The following is a 19,222-nucleotide window of genomic DNA, read 5'->3' as shown; positions in this document are numbered from 1 at the left end:
GACACTTGACATTGCTAACAGCCCTCTCTTTCTTAATGTCCTCTCCTTTGTCTTCTATGTTAGCATTTTAATTCTCTTTTTACTTCTGTTACTACATCAGAGATACTTTCTCTCACTGTCTCCTAAATGTAGATTTGCTCTAAAAGCTTGATACCCAGCTTTCTGAACATGTCTATGCCTTCTCCCTTAGAGAGCTTCCTTCCTGTGCATAATTTAAGCTCTTAAAATGTACCAGGCTTCTCTGTTCAAAGTTCTATAGCTACGTTACTTTTTTTTTTTTTTGTGGTACGCGGGCCTCTCACTGTTTTGGCCTCTCCCGTTGAGGAGCACAGGCTCCGGACGCGCAGGCTCAGCGGCCATGGCTCACGGGCCCAGCCGCTCCGCAGCATGTGGGATCTTCCCGGATCGGGGCACGAACCCGTGTCCCATGCATCGGCAGGCGGACTCTCAACCACTGCGCCACCAGGGAAGCCCTCCACTTACTCTTTTAATATTTCCCTTGGTTGTGTCTCTTCAAGCCCTTTCCTAAAGTCTACCTCAAACTCTTTATCTTTTGCCTCAAGTTTGCATCTGCCTCCATACTTCAGTAATGTTACCATTCATTTTTCTGATGATATCCTTGATTCCAAACTCTTCTCCCCCCATCCCTAGAACCAAGGTGCTAGTGATTGTTCTTTCATAGTATCTCTCACGTCGTTTCCTCCTTATTAATTCCCTTTACCGTTACTCATTTTAGCATACGTAGGTTATACGGTAACCTTCTAATAGTGTCTTTGACACTATTGCTCCATTTTGTGAGCTACCCTGTGTCGTACATCACTGATTTTTCTTAATACCAGTATCCTCATAGCATTCTTCTGCTCAGAAAGCCTTGTCATCTCTGTGTTTATCCCATTAAATCTAAGTTTTGACTTAGTTTGAAGACATTCTGTAATTTAATACTACTCTATCAAAATACCCTCCACTTTAGTATGGTCAGTTGCTTTACTGTCTCTTTTTTTATGGCATGCTCATTCTTGCCTCTGTACTTTCATTCATGCTGCTTTTACCTCTACTTATCTAAAGTGTACTTACATTTGTAAATCTTTGTTCATTTTTACTTTCTTAATGGAGCTTTTCCCGATTATTTGTTTTTACTAATCTCTCACCTTTAGGCAACTATAACTCTCACAGGCTCTTCCATACATTGTGTTACTATTTTTCCCTGTAGTCTGTGTCCTTCATTAAATTAAAAGTATCATTTTTGTCAACTGTAGTTCCCTCAGATGATTAGATTATAAAAGCCTTTTTTTGTCTTTATATCAGAATCATAACTTGAGTACTTACTAAAAATGCAGATTCTTAGAGCCCCCCCCACCTTAAACCTATTGAATCATAACACAAACTCTGGAAAAGATCTTAACCACACTAAAGTTTGAAAAACATTGCACTGTTGTTAAATACCCACTGTGTTTTCAATAAGGACTAACTGTTTGAAGCATTTATATGAATAAGTAACTTTTTGGATCTTATTCATTATATACCACTAGAACTGTAATTTCTTTAAGAAGAATCTGCTGATTCAGTAGCTTATTTTCTGGTTAATCTTAGAATTCACTTTTCTCCTTTCCTTCCCCACCTTTCCTCCATTGTCCTATATACATACCTACTCAAAACTCCATCAATATTTTTTTCTCTGTCTTAGAGGCAGGTGCCTTTTTCAGAACAGCTGTCTTCTCCCTCTTTATGGTTTGTCATCGTGTACTCCTTTGTACGGCATCCTCTGGAACTCCTGTCCCCTGTAGTCCCTCCTCTGCTCTTATCAGTCATTCTAGGCTAAAGTTAGAAAATGCACATCTTTTTTGGAACACTAGCTTGTGTGCCACTGAGTCTCTGAACTCCTGTAGCTGCGTTTTACTCCAAAGGCAGTTTAGTCTTCACAGAATATTAATACAATTTTTTAAATGTGTGAAAGTTTTGAACAAGGCTTAATGTTATGAAAACTTTCACAAACAAGTTTACATAAATACGTGTTCCAAACATTATCCTTATGAAATACAATAGGAAATTGTGAGCCAATGGTTAACTAGATAAACTGAGTGTCAATACAATATTTTCAGGTAATATATAAAGGTACAATAATTCTAAGTCTGGATATTCTTTAAATATTCTTTAAAACAACATCCTTTACTTGTTTCGGCTATCTATTCAATACCAAACATTAGGATAAAATCCTTCAAGTCAGGCTAAACTACAGATATTTCTGGATATCATATTGTTTATAAAATACCATATGTCTTTTGTGTGTAGTCAAGGTGAAATGTGAATAAAATTACAGGATATTTAATTTCAAAAGAGAATGTATATTTACTGTGGGTTTTTTTTTTTCTCATGGTTTAAGATAATTACTCCTAGCAAAAGAAAAATGTCTGAAGCATCAATGATTGTTCCTGGCTCAGATAGATACACTGTGAGAAGTCCAATATTTTTAGTCAATACATGTAAGTTTTATTGCCTTTGAAGATTCCTAACAAGTATTATTGTTTTAAGGTGGCATTTTTAAAATTCAGGAGTATTCTGGACCTAATTTATCTAGAGGATAATTTGGGGATATAAAAATTAATAAAATATGAACCACAAATCTTCTGTCAAAAAATTACAAATGTCTGAGAAGTTTAATGGGTATCCATATAAACATTATTCAGAATATTAATATCCAGCATTAATAATTTGTTGTAATTTTAAGTGGGAGCCAGCATAACATAGTGGATAAAACATTAAATTACTCAGGCTGCTTGGGCTTGTTTCCCCACTCCTGGGTATGTACTTTGTAGCTAAGTTTAGAACCAGTTTCCTTTCTATGAAATGGGACTAAAGTGTCTAACCTCATCAAATTGAACTGTTTAAAGGATTAAATAAAAATTATTCATTAAACAAGAAATGTTGTGAAACATTTAGACAGTGCCTGGTACATACTAAGAGCTAAATAAAAATTTTAAAATAATCTGATACTGTGTACTAGTTGCTATAAACACAGTATTATTTAATCTTTATGACAATTTAATAGTGACCTTCTGTTCCCAAAATCTGATTGCCTACTGGGAAATTATCTAATATTTGACAAACTTCTCAAACTTAACAGGTCCAAAATAAATTCATCTTTCCACCCTCCCTGCCAGTTTTTCTCCATTTCTTACCTTGGACTATGGCGTCCATATCCAGTTACTCATCTAAATCAGAAACCTGGGACCCATCTTAGAATCCCCTTTTTTAACCTTCCTCAGCAAAAAGTGTCTCAGTGAGAACAACATAGAAAATCCTACAAATATAGCAGTCCTTTGTCCTCCTTTTTAGCAACACTACGAAGAAGAAGAATTAAACCACCACTGCAAATGACGAGTTCTACAGAAAAACCTGGTGCTTCTAAAACGCTGGAAAATGAAGTGGATAATGCTGTATCACTTAAATCTAGACCATCTGAAGAAAGAAATAGAGGAGATAATACAGACAAAGTAACTTTACTTTGAAAGCATTTTTAAATAAATTTTTATCAAGTTATTGTAGAAATACATAATTGAGCTAATTACTTGTGCAAGCAGTGGGTGTCTCACTTTTCCTACAGTATTGCTTTTTAAATTTTTTATATATCATTCATTGTCCTTGAAAGTAAGTTCTTATCAATCATTTACTGTTCTAACAGTAAAATTTAGAAATATTCAGTGTAACTGATTTATGCCTTCACTAGGAGAAATGGACTTGCCATCATTCTTTAGTTTATTATACAAATTAGTGTCTGCTATGGGGAAGGTTCTGGTTTAGAAATATAAGACACAAGTGGAATCTTTTAGTATCTCAAAGTCTAGCATGGGAATTAGACAAACTAATAAGATTATAATATTGTATGTGTTCTCAGATGTACATACAGGATGCAATAGAAACCTAGTAGAGGGGCAGGTGCCTAATCCCAGAGCTGGAGGGGAAGCTGAAGATCAGGAGATGCTCTTTTAGGAGATGGAGAAGAGTTGATTTTTGAAGGGTCAATAAAGGTTATTAGTCACATGGACATCGAGGAGGGCATTCTTTCCAGGAAGTTGAAGGGGGGACAGAGCAGGAAATGGATGAGAGAAAGTTGTGTCTTGGAGAAATAGGTAATCAGAGATACAGATAAGTTTGTAGATGAGGAGGAACACCTGAAAGCTTTTGTTTTCTCTGAAGTGTGAGCATGGTGAGCTTCTCTTGGGGACAGAGCCTTGAAGTAGAGGGCTCGGAGACAGAGGTTTGGAATAACTACTGAGAGAGAATGGAGAGGGGGAAGAATAAGTACAAGTGTTAGGCAGTGTTGAGGGCCCAGTTCAAATTTAAGACTATGAAGCTTATCATGGCATTAGTTTAGAAGTAAGTATAATTTCCTCAAATAAAGCTTAGCAGCTTTGGTGTTACAGTAAAAATAAGAAAGATGGTGGATGTAAAAAAATTTTTAATGGTTATGAGGCTGAAAGATAAAGGGTGCAAGAGTTGAAGATATTAGGAAAAAATAGTCAAAGTAATGGTTCAAATTGTCTAGCTATGTGTTTCTTAATAGGGGCAGTATTGTTTAGCTGTGCAGTGTGGTTCTGAATGTTGTAGGATGAGAAGTGTCCTAGGCCTGTGCTTACTTATTGTCAGGAGAGCCCTTCTGTCATTGTGACAACAAAAAACACACCTGTACATTTTCATACTGCTCCTCTTCCAGTAGGGAAGACAGCCAGGATGAGGCAAAATATCTTAGTTAGAGGGTATATTTTTCTGATAGTGATGGCAAATTTTTATTTGGTCCGGGAAGGTATGTATCTGTGGCTGTGGAAAGAGGGAAGCTTGCTACAGTCAAGAAGTTACTTGTGCAGTGGCCAAAACTTTATCAAATAAGTTAATACTTCATAATTTCCGGTTCATATGTATGTTAGTGAAAAGACAGAATAGATGCAGGCTATGAGATCAATAGCAAGAGAAGATACACCATGGAGGTGCTAGAAATTCTCAGAGAGGAAAATTGAATTATTTTTCTAGCTGTGGCTGAGATCAGAAAATTTGTAGGATCTTCTGCCTCCTTATCTGCAATGAAAGTTACTTTCTTGTGTTTTAGGATAGGCAATATTCTAGAATGGGCATAGTCATATGAAATAAATAGAAATACTATCCAACTTTTAATAGTAAGGCAAAAAAGTTTTAAACTTTAATACTCTGACTTTTAAAAGTTGTTTTCATATAATGCCTTAATTCAAATTTGTATTAAAATTTCTCCCATTTATAGCATATCAAAACTGATAGAGAAAAGACAGAAAATAAGGACACTGAATTCCCAAACCAAAATTTTAGTAAGTAATCTTTGGTTTAATTTTAGTCATCCTTTATACACACACACACACACACACACACACACACACACACACACTCCTCTCTATACTTCCCTTTCATTTATTTGAAAAAAAGATTTATAATGAATACATTCAGCTTTATGCAAAGAACTTAGAGGTTACAAGAAAATATAATACAGCCTTGGTTCCCAAGAAGTTTGGGTCTGGGAGGGGGAAGATGAGATCAATCAATCTTTCCATCCCAATATGTGAACTTTGATCAAATTCTAGCTTTCATTTTACCCTGCCAACTGCACGAAAAAATGAAAATACCATAATTTTTGTTTTATTTAGGTGAACTCCAGGAAATTGTTCCTGATTCACAGGCAGTGGGAAAAATAGATAAACCTGTGTAAGTATGAGAAAACCCATCAAATCATTTAGCCTATAATAATGTTACTTTTAGATGAGTGTAACAAATTTAAAGGACAAGGTCTTTATATTCTTAGAGTGTAGTATTGGTTATAGAATTTATCAACTTTCAAGTATTATTATGATCGCACAATGGGGAATAGCCTATATGTTTCTTCAACCAACATAACTCTTTTCAAATTGACTTAAAATGAATGAGATTTTAAAACAAAGTATGAATGTGAAGAAAATTAACCAAGTTTAGATATACATGAAGACGTGTAAGATATGTATTTAGGTAGATATCAAAATAGTAGCAATAATGGAATTTTTAAAATAATATTCTTTAATCTTGATCAATTATATAGTAAATTTTAACTTTCATCAGGACTTTTCATATTTGACTGTTAAATTTCTGTCAATAAACTGACTAAATAAAAAGAATCAAGGCCTTATATCAGTCATAGGCTAATGTTTTGTGATAAGCAAATGAATTTATTTTGCAGGTTACCTGGTGTTTTAGACAACATCTGTGGAAATAAAATGCACTCCAAATGGGCATGTTGGCCACCTGTAACAAATATTAATCTGTGTAATAACAAAAGAGCAAGTACTTCATCAGGAGACACATTTACTCAAGGTGAAACACAGTTTTCTCTGTATATAAAATAGTTGTTCAAGGAAATACTCATTTCTTGAAATGTCCTAACAAATATTTTGGTTTTAATAAATTTTGTATATGATCAGTTTATAAATTTAATAAGGATTAATTTCTCATTTTCCCATTAGATATTGTTATCAACAAAAAACTTACTAAACAAAAATCATCCTCTTCAATATCAGATGATAATTCTCAGGAAATGGGAAAGGTGCAGTATGGGAACGAAATAATGCAGCATAACAAAATACATAAAGCAGAAGTAGAAGTTTGCAAAAGAAACAAACAACAACTAAATCATTCTAAACATTTGGAGGAGAAAAATACTGAAAACACAAAGCAGAGTGATTGGCATATTGAATCTGAAACTACTTTAAAATCAGTTCTCCTAAATAAGAAAGTTGAAGAATCTGTGATCTGTAGGAAGAAATACATACTGTCAAAAGATGTGAATACTGCTATCTGTGATAAAAGCCCTTCTCCTAGAAAAAATGCAGAAAGTCATAGAAAATCAGGGGAAAGATTGACATCTGAATTTAATTCCTGGGATTTGAAACAAAAAAAAATGGTGAGCTTTCAGTATGTTTTATTTTTGCACACCCATAATATGCCTACTTAATAACATAAAGTGAAAGAAGCTTGATTAATTGCTACAAATTTAGTGTTTGTAATACCCTGTCCTTTTTTTAATTGAAGTATCGTTGATTTACAATATTACATTAGTTTCAGGTATATAACATAGTGATTCAATATTTTTATAGATTATACTCCATTTAAAGTTATTACAAAATAATGGCTGTATTTCTCTATGCTGTGCGATTTACCATTGTTGCTTATCTATTTTATATTTCGTAGTTTGCATCTCTTAATCCCATACCCCTATCTTGCCCCTTTCCTCTCCCCTCTCCCCACTGGTAGCCACTAGTAATACCATGTTCTTTAATTCAGGCTTAGACTCTGAGAGTGCATGCCTCCTGAACCCCTTTCTGATCTCTCCCCAGTCCCAGCCCTGATAGAACCTATGTGCCTCCTGGCACATAGCTGGCATGTAAATAGGTATAGCATGAATGAACCCTGCAGTTCCTTGTCTCCTCTTATTGGGTCTCTCCCACTCTGTCCCTCAGATTCTTCTGAACATGCATATAGAACTGCCTGTGCCTCTCTTATGGTGCTTACCTTTCTTTTTTAATAAATGGTTATTTTGTGTGGTCTTTCCCCCCGTTTTAACCTATTAGAGTGTAAAGACTATGTTTTATTCAGCGTTTGTTTTCCTGCATGGCCTAGCACAGCTTTGCACGTAGTGGCATCTGAAACATTTCTTGGATTGTTGCCTTAAAGTTTGACGAGGTTTTTCAAGAAAGTATGTAAGTGGGGTGGAGGAGACTTATCTTCTATTGTAAATGTTGCTTGTCCTCATTGCAGACTCCACTTCTTCAAATTAATCACCTGTAGGACATCTCCAGGAGAGTTTTAGCTAGTTTGCACCATACTTTGAGACTGAAAGTTTACTTTTTGTAGCAGTTAAAGTTATAAACCTTTTCTTTGGTCATTGCTACCAAGATTCAGATTAAGAAAATTTTCTAATCAGAATACATTTCCACTGCCAGTAATGCAATCGCTTTTGCACTATGCCTTAAAAGATCCAGGTTTTACAGGCCTTCATTTATCTTCCAGAGTGTTACTAATACCTGGGTGGCCAAATTTCTAGAGTCAGTGTAAAATGTTCATATATTGGAGCATCTTAGTGTGCAAGTGAAATATTTAATAGCCAATTTTGCAGTTGTTGTATATAATTAGGTATTATTTCATTTGTCTTGACCAGGCTACTCTTTATTTTGTTTTTAACCTGCAATTCCCTTTTTCTGCCTCATTTGGCTACTTTCCTTTTTAACCAGATCCTTTTGGGTCACTTTCTTCTTGATTCTCAGTACGCTATTCTCTCTTCTTTCTAGTCTTAGCTGCTATTTAGTTCCTTCAGACCCAGTGGAAGTAAGTTTCTTTTTGTCTGAATGCTGATCTGTCCTTCAATTTTAATTTTAAACTCTTTTCTTTGGAATTTAGAATCATTCCACAGAATTTTTCTGATCTAGTCATTTTTTTCCTGGGAGCACAGAAACTTGATCTTTTCTAAGCTGTGCTTTTTTTTTTTTTTTTAAATCAACTTCCCGTTTTCAGAAGTTCTCTTTTGCTCTTTCATAGCCTCACTCTCTTTATTACTGTGCAGCATTTCCTGCCACTCTCATTCATGGGTGACTCTCCTCTAAGGTAGTCATCTGTCTGATCATGTCTTTCTATTCACTGGATAAACCCAGAGAAATAGAACCTCTGTAGTTCAGTGGTACAGATTTCCTACATTGGCTCTAATTATGTCAGAGTTGTTAATAATATATTATTATACACTGTTTTAGGGGAGGTTTGTTTTTGCTACATTTTTATCAAGGCAGGTATACCCTGTCTTCTGGTAATCTCAAGAAGGGATAGTAAGTAATAACTTATTATCTATTATATATAAAAACATATGAACTTAAAAATGGTTACAATAATAAATTTTATGTCATGTTATGTTCATATTTTACCATAATTTAAAAAACCCATATGCATGATGCTCAGAAAAAAAATAAAACTAAAAGCAAGAGAACTCATATCTTTAATAAGAGTGTTATTCAAGTTTTCTTTTAACCAGATAATCTAAAATTATGCAGATAATATTCCTACTTCGTAGTCTTTCCATTAAAAAATTAATAGAATTTTTTAGAGCAGTTTCAGGTATACAGCTATACAAAGAGTTCCCATATACCCCTTCACTCCACCCCAGTTTCTCCTATCATTAACATCTTACGCTAGTAGATTTGTTACAAATGATGAGCCAGTACTGAAACATTATTAACCCAAGTCCATAGTTTACATTATAGTTCACTCTTTGTGTTGTGTATTCCATGTTTTTTTGACAGATGTATAACAACAGATATTGACCCTTAGAGTATCATGCATAATAGTTTCACTGCCCCAAAATTCCCCTGTGCTCCACCCCTCCCTTGTTTCCTCCCTCCCCCGCCAAACTCCAGGCAATCACTGATCTTTTTACTGTCTCCATAATTTTGCCTTTTCCAGAATGCCACAGAGTTGGAATCATATAGTATGTCATCTTTTCAGATTAGTTTCTTTCACTTAGCAATATGCATTGAATGTTCCTCCGTGTGTTTTTATGGTTTGATAGCTCTTTTTTTTTAATGCCGAATCCATTGTATGGACATACCAAGATTTGTTTATCCATTTACCTGTTGAAGGACATCTTGGTTGCTTCCGTGTTTTGACAATTATGAATAATGCTTCTATAAACATTCGTGTGCAGGTTTTGTGTGGACATAAACTTTCAACTCAGTTGGGAAAATACCGAGGAGCATGATTGCTGGGTCATATGGTAAGAGTATGTTTAGCTTTGTAAGAAACTGCCTGTCTTCCAAAAGTGGAAAAAATGGCTGTACCATTTTTGCATTTCATCAGCAATGAGTAAGAGAGTTCCTGTTGATCTACATCCTTGCCAGTATTCGATATTGTCAATGTTTTGGATTTTAGCCATTCTTACAGGTGCTTGGTGGTATCTTGTTGTTTTAATTTGCAGTTCCCTAATGACATGATGTTGAGCATCTTTTCATATTTTTATTTACCATCTGTATATCTTCTTTGGTGAGTTGTCTCTTCAGATCTTTTGCCCAATTTTAATTGGGTTGCTTCCTAATTGGTGAGTTTTAACAGTTCTTTGTGTACTTTAGATACAAGTTCTTTATTAGGTATGTATTTTACAAATATTTTCTCCCAATCTGTGGTCTGTCTTTTCATTCTCTAAACAGTGCTTTTTGCAGAGCAGACATATTTAATTTTAATGAAGTCCTACTTATCAGTTTTTTCTCTCATGGATTGTGCTTTTGGTGTAGTACCTAAAAAGGTATTCCAAACCCAAGGTCACCTAGATTTTCTCTTATTTCTCCTATGTTGTCTTCTAGGAGTTTTATAGCTTGCACTTTACATTCAGGTCTATTATCCATTTTGAGTTAATTTTCATGAAGGGTATAAAGTCTGTGTCTAGATCCTTTTTTTTGGCATGGTGATGTTCCAGCACCATTTGTTGAAAAGACTAACTTTCCTCCACTGTACTGCCTTTTGTTCCTTTGTCAAAGATCAGCTAATTGTATTTATATGGGCCTCTTTCTGGGCTCTCTGTTTTTTCCATTATTCTATTTGTCTGTTCCTTCACCAATACCACACTATATTGTATTCAATGTCTTTTTAGTAAGTCTTAAAGTAGGGTCAGTCCTCAGACTTTGTTCTTCTCTGCTGATACTGTGTTGGCTACTCAGGCAGGGTCTTTTGCTTCTCCTTGTAAAGTTTAGAATCATTTTGTCGATAACCACAAAATATCTTGCTGGGACTTTGATTGAGATTACATTGAATTTATAGATCAAGTTGGAAAGAACTGACATCTTGACAATATTGAGCTTCTTAAAATGCACGAACATGGAATATCTCCTTTTATTTATTTAAAAAAATTTTTATTTTATATTGGAGTATAGTTGATTAACAGTGTGTTAGTTTCAGGTGTATAGAAAAGTGATTCAGTTTTACATATACATATATCTGTTCTCCATTTTTTTTAGATAGTCTTTGATTTTTCATCAGTCATGTTTCCTCGTATAGATCTTGTACATGTTTTGTTAGATTTATACCTAAATATCTCATTTTGGGGGGTGCTAATATAAGTGGAATGTAATTTCACATTCCAGTTGTTCATTACTGGTTTATAAGAAAGCGACTGACTTTTGTATATAAACCTTGTATCCTTCAATTGTGCTATAATTGTTCTTTAGCTCCAAGGATATTTTTGTTGATTTTTTTGAGGTTTTCTACATAGACGGTGATGTCATCTATAAACAAAGACAGTTTTATTTCTTCCTTCCCAATATGTATGTAGTGTATTTCCTTTTCTTGTCTTACGGCATTAGTAAGACTTCTAGAATGATGTTGAATAGGAGTGGTGAGAGCAGACATCCTTTCCTCGTTTCTGATATTAGTGGGAGTATCTAGTTTCTCTCCATTAATTTATAATGTTAGCCGTAGTTTTTTTTAGATGTTCTTTATCAAGGTGAGGATATTCTTCTCCATTCCTAGTTTTCTGAGAATTGTTATTGTGAATGGGTATTGGATTTCATCAAATGCTTTTGTGCATCTACTGATATGATCATATGATTTTTCTTCCTTAGCCTGGATTTTATTTATTTATTTATTTTATTTTTGGCTGTGTTGGGTCTTTCTGTGCGAGGGCTTTCTCTAGTTGTGGCGAGCAGGGGCCACTCCTCATCGCGGTGCACGGGCCTCTCACTGTCGCGGCCTCTCTTGTGGAGCACAAGCTTCAGACGTGCAGGCTCAGTAGTTGTGGCTCACGGGCTTAGTTGCTCCGCGGCATGTGGGATCCTCCCAGACCAGGGCTCCAACCCGTGTCCCCTGCATTGGCAGGCAGACTCTCAACCACTGCGCCACCAGGGAAGCCCAACCTGGATTATATTAGTTGATTTTCAGATGTTGAATCAACATTGCATACCTGGAATTCCACTTGGTTGTGGGTACATAATTCTTTTTATATGTTATTGTATTCAATTTGCTAAATTTTTTGTTGAGGATTTTTGCATCTATGTTTATAAGAAATATTAGTCTACGGCTTTCCTTTCTTGTAATTCCTTTGATTTTGGTATTAGGATATATTGGTTTCATACAGTGAGTTAGGAGGTACTCTCTCTGCTTCTGTCTTCTGAAAGGTTGTGAAAAGTTGTATAATTCTTCCTTAAATGTTTGATAAAACTCAACAGTGAACCCATCTGGGCCTGTTGCTTTCTGTTTTGGCAGGTATTAATTATTGTTTCAATTTCTTTAATAGACTAGGCCTATTCAGATGATTTATTTCTCCCTGTGTGAGTTTTAGTAGAATTTGTCTTTCAAGGAATTGGCCCGTTTACTCTAGGTTATCAAATTCACGAGCAGAGAGTTGTTCAGAAGATGTTTTTATTATCCTTGTGATTTATCCATGTGATCCATAGTGATAGCCTCTCATTTCTGATACTGGTCATTTCTGTATTTTTTCTTAATGAACTTGGCTAGAGGCTTATCAATTTTATTGATCTTTTCAAAGAACCAACTTTTGGTTTCCTTCAGTTTTTTATGATTTTTTCCCCCATGGATAGAAACTTTTTTTAATAGCTGCAAAGCACTCTGCACATCTCTATATGTTAAAAGACTTTTCCTAAGTTGTTGTAATGCCTAACAAGGTCCAAATTTATTAATTTTTTAAAAAATAATTTCTGACCCCTTTTATTTCTCTTTGTAGTTATTTATAGAACCAGATTTTTTTCTTAAATTTTCTTTTCAGCCTTTTTTTTCCTTTGAAGGTTAACTTGGTAGCGTTTTTAAGTAGCTAACAAATTGTTTCAGAGAGAAAAGTCAAAAGGGAAAGGATTTACTGATGCAGCAGAATCTTTGATAAGCCAAATTAATAAGAGATACAAACCAAAGGATGGCATAAAGTCTACAAGAAAATTAAAGGAGTCTTTGATTGACAGGTATGTTCTTAAATTTAGAAATGAATATTTTTCTGAGAGAGACAACTAAATTATTTTACCTAGTTTTAAGGTTAGTTTTAAACATATGTCCAAATAATGTAACTTTCCATTAGAAAACACAGGTACTTATTTACTTTTATAAATAGAATCTGTTTAAATTATATAGAAAGGGAACTACAATTGAAATTAGTCATTCTAGTATCTGATTACATTTTATAAAGTATCAAGAGCACCATATTGATACAGCATACCATTTCAGAAATAAATCTTTAGGATATAGACATTTTAGAAATGTTATTTATTGAGACTAGTGATGAGTAAGACTAAATATATTTACATATATCGCTTAATAAAATATGAAATTTAAATGACCTGAAATGAGTTATTTTGTATTGTATATATGTATTCCTTGTTTGCAGTCTTTCTGAAGGTTTTCTTTTATTACAAAATGTTTCTTTATAGGCTTCCAGGTAGTTAATTCATGTTTAAGTTAATTCTGACTCTATTTGGCATGAAAAAAATTACTCTCATGGCAGAACCATTCATTTAAATTGTCTGGCACCTCCTGCTGCATAAGTGATTCAACTTAGACTTTAGTTTTTTTGTTGCTGTTTACTGTGTGTGGAGTTGCAAAAATATCAGACTAGGACTGTCACATTTCAGTTACTTGTAGCATATTGAATGTAGACTTAGTGATCCAAATATGTTTTACCTTATATAATATGGAATTTATGAAAAACATTCTACTGACATTTAATTGCCTTTTTAATTTTGACAAAACCTTTTCTATAGTGGTTTTTCAAACAAATCTGATCTACAGCTCAGTAAGGTAAGTTTCATGTATTTAACTACACCAAATGTATAGTCAAAACTCTATGATATTTGACTTTACAGTAAAATAGAATAGTAGTAGTATGGAAGCAGATTTAATGTTTTCAGCATATTGAAAAATGGATTAAACAACTGACCAGATTAGTGGCAAGTACTCAGAAAAGCCCCCTAAACTTCTCTTCTGCTTTTCAAAGAAAATGCTTCTTTTACATACATGTGTGATATTTTTACTTTTTGGTACATGATTCAGTACCATTTTTTCCCTAACTTATCCCATCTCTCTTGACAATAAGATCATTCTGAAGTCCATATTTTTGTTAAAAACATTTATTTTTCGTCCAGGTTTAAAATATCAATTATCTTTGATTTATTCCTCACAGTTATCTCCAGTTAATTTCAAGTTTTGAGCTTTACCTTCTGTAAGTTCCTCTTGAGTTTTCCCTCTCCTGCCTGTGCCAACTCCTATTTTTTTGAGTTCTAATTTCTAATCCCTGGGTTATTATAATATCCTTTATGTAATTCTTTTTGTCTCTAGTATTTTCTCTGTGCCAATCCATTCATTACATTCAATACTAGCTTTATTACTTTCCAAAGCACACAGCTTCAATCATGTCATTCTCTTATTGAGAATCCTTCTTTGGTCTCTGTTGCTTTTTGTTTGTTTTTAACATCTTTATTGGAGTATAATTGCTTTACAATGGTGCGTTAGTTTCTGCTGTATAACAGAGTGAATCAGCTGTACGTATACATATGTCCCCATATCTCGTCTCCTCCTTATTGAATTAAGTGGAGACTTAAGCTGGCTCCCTAGACCTCTTAAAAGTCTGTCTTATTTCCTAAAATTAGTTCCCTAGACATGTCTTATTTAGCTGAAACATAAATTGAGATTCCCTGAAGTGTCTTTCCTAAGTGTTTATTCTTTTTCTTCCCCCTTAGGAAGGAACTGCGAAGCGAGTCGCAAGGTTCTTTCACCCTCTTTTCTCCTTGTCAAAACTTTATTCCTCCTTGCAAGCCTTGCTTCAGAGTCTACCTTCTTTATGAAAACTTTCTAAGGTGCCCTAACTCAAAATCCAAATGGGCAAGAATTCTGAATCTGTGCAATAATGTCTTTGTACCTTTTTATTAACTTTGCAGTTCTTTTTTTCTCTCTTCTGTTTTCTACTAGAATGCAACTATTTAGAATCATCTTTGTATCCTATATAAGTAAGACCTCTGTATCTTCTTTAATATCTGCTCATTTTTGGATCTTCAGTAATACTTAGCAAACACTGGCATGCAAAAGATGAATTGAGCAAATGTATCTAAACAATGGTAAAAATCATTTTGGAAAGAACAAGTCTCAGATCAGTGATTAGAGGAGTAAAGTATTGAAGGATAAACTTTTTGGAATAATGTAAACTATTTTATTATAAAACAGCCAAAAGAAATAATAAAATTGAAGATGAATCACAACTAAAATGAATATTTTAGTTTTAATATTTCCAACTTCCAGATATTAAATTAGACTTCTAATTATTTCTGATCAGTAATCAATCATTCAGTGATATTTGTGTACTAATTATAGTTAAATTACTTTAATAACATAATTACACACTTAAGTATGTTAAAATTTTATTTAACTTTTCTGCCTACTTTTTGATCAGATTGAATATACTTTGAGCAGTGGGCTATAGGAATAAATGTACACACATCTTTCCCTAATAATACTAGTTGATTGATACAATTTTGTCTCTTTCACATGCGATTTTACATAAACCGTAGCCTCTCCTGAAATTGTTCTATTTAACAGTTTAAAGCAAATGAGATACTGGGGGGAAAAAGTAGAAGCATGATTGTTTTGTGATCCTAGAATCACTAAATTCAGCTTGTAGAATACCAGTGAGGTCATTTACCTATGTACAGTAATGTCAATAAATATTAAAGATATAAGGATCGTTTGTATTTGATTTGCAATACTTTCTATTATGTTCTCAGTTAACACTTAAGTCTTCAATTTTTTTAAAGTGTGGATGTTTATAAAGAAACTCACAAATGTAAAATTTATATTAGTAGAAACACAACTAGATAATATATGAAAATTTAGTTGCATCTGTTATTTGTTTGACAAGCGATGTACAAGTTTGAATGGTTTTATGTAAATTTCTTCTGTATTTAGGAAAAGGTTCAGAAAAAAAGTTATAGACAATTGAAGACTACTTTTGTTAATGTTACTGCTGAATGCCCATTGTAAGTAATTTTTCATAAATCTTAAAAGTTTTCTTCATATTTGAAGACAATAAATGTATTTGTTGTATAATGAAGTTAATATTTCTCTTCATTTTTACAGGAATGATGTTTACAATTTTAATTTGAATGGAGCTGATGAGCCTATTATAAAACTTGGGGTAAGCTAGAAATCAGAATTTTCTATTTTGTACAAAATACTAAATTTTGTATTTAGTTATTCAGTATTTATTTTGTATTTACCATGCAGTTATTAGAGCATGTTTTCTAATTTCCATCCTCTTATAGATATGCTTTAAAATATTTTAACATATATTATTAAATTCTTCAAAATTTATTTGGTACCAACCTAGGTATTTTTGGTTTTCTTTCAAATCTTTTGGACTGAAGTAGAGAAAAATGAGTAACTGGGGCAACAAGAAATTCACTTTCTTTACTGATGCAACAGATTTAATCTTATTTTGTTTTTATTATAATTTATATTATTAGCTTTCTTCTTAAATATAAAAACATTTTAGTAAGATTAATTTTATCGTCACATCTTACATGAAGTTATAGAAACAAGATTTTTATGTTAATTTCTTTTAATTGTTGTTTACTTCTTTTAACACTAAAATTTTTTTTAATGCTTATTCAAAATGTAGATCCAAGAATTTCAAACTACAGCTAGAGAAACCCGCCTGGATAGTTCAGTGACATTGTAGGTATTTTTATTATAATTAGATGGATCAGTTTAAAATACAGTTTTCTCAGTTGTTCTTTTTCTTAAATATTTCCTCCCAGTTTGACATTTTAACATATCAAAAGAGAGAATAAAAATGCTGTCATAACTACTATTATTCTATTATTTTAGCATTTACTTCTAAAATTAATTTGCAGATTCTGTACACTTGATATTAGTTGTAAGCTGAAAGGACTTACCTAGTCTTTTCTAGTCTTTTCATCTAACCTTGTTACTTTATAATTAACTGAGGTCAGAGAGAATAAGTGACTTGGCCACATTTATATAGGGACTTAGTAAAAGAGTTAAGGCAGAAAACCCAGGTCTAACTGTCCAGTTGCATGCTACCTTAAAAAAACAAGTAATTAAGATTTAAATTAATGCATATTTTTGTTTAAGGTTAGGTTTAAGGAATCATGATGAACTTGAACCTTCTCTCAAAACAAAAGATAAAAGAGTAAGTTATAATATCCTAATGTGTCTTTTAAAATCAGTATTCCTTTTACTAATTTTTCAATGCCAAAGATTATCCCAGAACTGAAAAACAAAAATATTTGGATCACTTTTTTTTTTTACTCTGGAGATTATTCATGTTCCTATTTTGACTTTTCCTATAGTGTCTGAGCTATTTGTAATCATCTAGTAATAGAAAATATGACAACCTTAGTTACTCTCTTCAATGGTATTAGGTTTTGTCTCTATGGAAGTAAGCTGTTTTGATTTAACTTTTAATTAACAACAACATTGACAGCAAAATATAAATCTCAATCTCTGATCTGGGTTTCTGAGTGATTTTATTGGATAGGTCCTTAATGCCAGATAGATGATTTAGTGTGCTAAAAAAAATGAGAAGTTAGTTTTTCTGAGTTTTTTGGTGGGTTTTTTTATTTTTTGGTTTAACTTCCTTTGTATGACATATAATAAGCCAGATTCCTTCATCTATTACAAGGATTGTGGTTTTTTGTTTTTATAGACTGTAACTAATCACAAAAAGAAAAATCTCTTTAGTGATAGTGACACAGAATACAAATGTGATGACAGCAAGACCGATATTAGCTGGCTAAGAGAACCAAAATCAAAACCACAGCTAATAGACTACAGCAGAAATAAAAATGTGAAGAAACATAAAAGTGGGAAATCAAGTAAGAAATCACTTTTTAGAGAAATCTGTAAGATTTTACCGTTTCAACTGTATGAAATACTTTGTTGGTTGATAAATGTGTTTTTGTTATGTAGATAGTGTTTATAATTACATACTCTTTTGAATAGGAAAAAAAGTATGAAAGTAAATACACCAAAATGCTACAGCGGTTTTTGTTTTATTATTTTTGGTAATATGGTTATATTTAAATTTCTTTTTTATTGGAATCTTTACGGACACAAAATATGGCTTATCATAATCTTTGGTTCATGACACACTCTCATCATTTCTCTACTCATGGCCTACTATTCAGTTATTTAGCTAATTACTGTGAGTAATGTATTAAGTACTTATGAACCCAGCACTGTAAACAAAATCAAAGCTTGGACAACACCCCACTCCCTGCTTTTTAGGAATTCATATAGATGCAATAAAAATTTATTGAAAGGAAAACAATTTTATTACAGAAATATTTTTGCCAAAATCTTTTATAAAATGTTTTCCCAGCATAAGTCTTCTGCTTCTTGAAGTAGCTGGACAAGAGTTTGAGGTATGCATTTTTGGCTAGACATAATGGCCATTTTCATAGCTTAGATAAATTTCAGTGTTTACTAAACCACAGAGATTTTATATATTCCATTTTTAAAAGAAGGTAACATAACTCTGAGCTTTTATGTTTGTTTTAAGGAATCAGTTTTTATTTTCTTTCAGGATAAAAATAATTGTTAGTGACCTGTGGGAGTTGGGGGAGGGAACGATGGCTTAAAAAGAAGTAAAAATAGAGGAAATAGGAAATGAACTTTGGCGTGTGTTTAGAAATGAGGCTGAATCTTGAAAACAGATGAGAGTTCAATCATATACATGAGGAAGAGAAGTAATAGGATTATCATATATATAAGAGACAGTAGGAAATAGCATAGTGTACTTAGGAAGTGCAGTATCGGGGTAGTTGGAATGTAGATCAGACTTGTGGCAAAATGTTGACAAATACGGCTGGGTCTAGTCACAGTGTGTGGACTTTGAAGCAGTGTGTTATAAGCCAAGGAGAAACATGATAAGATTCACATACTCTCAGGGACCTTATAGTCTAGTAGGAAGATGTATAAGTAAAGACATTTATGACATGGGAAGTTATTAAAGGTTAGAATACTGAAGTCAGTAAATACTCTTAAAAGAGAACACTTCTGAGTGAATTGTTTTGTTTTTATGGTTGAATGACAGTGAGCCAATATGTACGAGCTGGTTTATTGCCAGGAAGACCTTGGATAATCCCATTTCATTATTATTTCCTTGGCTGGGATAAGCCCAGTTCTTAGG

At 33.2% G+C, this 19,222-nt stretch overlaps 1 protein-coding gene across 3 annotated transcripts in view; it reads left to right on the top strand.

Annotated features, from left to right (window-relative positions):
• SYCP2 (synaptonemal complex protein 2) overlaps nucleotides 1-19,222 on the top strand; it is a 56,173-nt gene that overhangs the window by 23,197 nt on the left and 13,754 nt on the right. For all 3 annotated transcript variants that reach the window (XR_016387953.1, XM_089897132.1, XM_089897131.1), the window contains exons 14-26: nucleotides 2,381-2,480; nucleotides 3,334-3,491; nucleotides 5,270-5,333; nucleotides 5,667-5,724; nucleotides 6,230-6,363; nucleotides 6,513-6,949; nucleotides 12,862-12,989; nucleotides 13,782-13,818; nucleotides 15,976-16,046; nucleotides 16,147-16,204; nucleotides 16,688-16,743; nucleotides 17,164-17,221; nucleotides 17,738-17,906. Coding sequence is in view for 2 of the 3 variants with exons in the window: in XM_089897132.1 (XP_089753258.1) it covers nucleotides 2,381-2,480; nucleotides 3,334-3,491; nucleotides 5,270-5,333; nucleotides 5,667-5,724; nucleotides 6,230-6,363; nucleotides 6,513-6,949; nucleotides 12,862-12,989; nucleotides 13,782-13,818; nucleotides 15,976-16,046; nucleotides 16,147-16,204; nucleotides 16,688-16,743; nucleotides 17,164-17,221; nucleotides 17,738-17,906 (1,528 nt within the window). In the remaining variant the exon portion in view is untranslated. The remainder of the gene's footprint in view (nucleotides 1-2,380; nucleotides 2,481-3,333; nucleotides 3,492-5,269; nucleotides 5,334-5,666; nucleotides 5,725-6,229; nucleotides 6,364-6,512; nucleotides 6,950-12,861; nucleotides 12,990-13,781; nucleotides 13,819-15,975; nucleotides 16,047-16,146; nucleotides 16,205-16,687; nucleotides 16,744-17,163; nucleotides 17,222-17,737; nucleotides 17,907-19,222) is intronic.

The sequence above is a fragment of the Delphinapterus leucas genome, chromosome 15, assembly GCF_059928025.1.
Source record: "Delphinapterus leucas isolate spDelLeu-1000000601 "Yukka" chromosome 15, BTC_Dleu_Yukka2, whole genome shotgun sequence".
NCBI classification, from domain to species: domain Eukaryota; kingdom Metazoa; phylum Chordata; class Mammalia; order Artiodactyla; family Monodontidae; genus Delphinapterus; species Delphinapterus leucas.
This window is presented reverse-complemented; position numbering and strand designations above follow the sequence as displayed.